This window comes from Apaloderma vittatum, unplaced genomic scaffold, assembly GCF_000703405.1.
Source record: "Apaloderma vittatum isolate BGI_N311 unplaced genomic scaffold, ASM70340v1 scaffold20699, whole genome shotgun sequence".
Lineage (NCBI taxonomy): Eukaryota > Metazoa > Chordata > Aves > Trogoniformes > Trogonidae > Apaloderma > Apaloderma vittatum.
Window position 1 is genome coordinate 3952 of NW_009734853.1, and position 1251 is coordinate 5202.

General features: G+C 39.6%; 1 protein-coding gene across 1 annotated transcript in view; it reads right to left on the minus strand.

Annotated features, from left to right (window-relative positions):
- The window catches only part of CDKN2AIP (CDKN2A interacting protein), a gene marked incomplete at its 5' end in the record, with an annotated part of 2620 nt that extends 1374 nt beyond the window's left edge, over window positions 1-1246 (minus strand). Inside the window, 2 exons of the mRNA XM_009876427.1 lie at window positions 72-430; window positions 1129-1246. Coding sequence (XP_009874729.1) covers window positions 72-430; window positions 1129-1246 — 477 coding nt within the window. The remainder of the gene's footprint in view (window positions 1-71; window positions 431-1128) is intronic.
- Between the last annotated feature and the right edge of the window lie 5 nt (window positions 1247-1251).

The window sequence follows — 1251 nt, forward strand, 5'->3', positions numbered from 1 at the left end:
GCCTTTGTGGCAGCCCCTTCCACGGCCTCTGCCTGTGGGGCGCTCTTGGCAGCCAGTGACACTGCACTTACTGTAGTTTTCTTTTCAGGTGATGGCACATTTTCACACTTGCTTTCCTTAGGTGGATTTGTGCAAGGCTTCTCTCCTGCCTCTTTTTCAGATGAAGATGGATTTTGCTCTGTGCTATTTTCAGCCTTAGAAGGTTTTCCATCTGTTTCTACGACTGATGCTGTGACCATTTCTTGATTTGAGCTGCGAGTTGACCGGGAGCTTTCTGGATCTTTACGAGTATCTTTTTCCTGCTTTTTTGGCAATGTGCTCTCAATTTCCCTTGGGGTTTCTGCCTTGGTTGTTTTCACATCTTTTCCAGTATCCTTAGAATCTCTGCTTTTCTCAACTGCTCGCTTCTTGGAGGGCTCCTCTACCCCTTCTGCAAAACAAGTAAAATATGTTACCCACTTCAATTTCTTCACTATGAAATATCCACCTAGAGACAATTTATCTATTTTCCAAAAGCTTCTAGCAATAATGTCTGTGATTTTGAAAGATGTATATTAGAAATATACTTTGAACTGTAATTTCAAGAATTAACTTATTACTTCAGAATATTTTAGTGGCATTTGACAAAAAAAAAAATACTGAGGTGCAAGATTTCAGGTTTTGGTTTTGGACACATACACAAGTATGTATTTCTGTTCTTACAGCCCAAATCAAAACCAGAGTACATTAAATAGACTATTTTTTTTACTAATACCATAACCACATCTTTAAAATACCATTTTAAGACTTTCTTTAAGAAACTTAGTTTCTCACACAGCAATACCTGACTAGCACTAAAGGCAAAGTAACAAGAATACATTTAAGCTGGAGCACAATAGTCTACATCGCATTAACAAATAATCAGCTTAAAGCGCACCACTTGTAGAAGTTCAAAACAAGAGCTCTCCAGGACACGTATGCATTACATCTGTTTTACAGGTATTGTAAGAGGAAAAAATAGCACAGAGAGGGAAAATGATTAACAAGGAGCTTATTTCAGCTACTTTCTAAGCCCGAAGTAAACGGAGAACATTAAAAAACAAGCATTTTCTAGACTCCTATGTATTGTCACAGCTATGATCTGCTAACCATTGCTACTTGATATGCCTCTTTTCTTCACCTTGGCAACCAGTTCATCTCTCGTGGTACGGACAGGCGCGCCGGTCACTTGGATGCCTTCGGCCATTTCCAGCGCCTTCTCCATGACCTGCG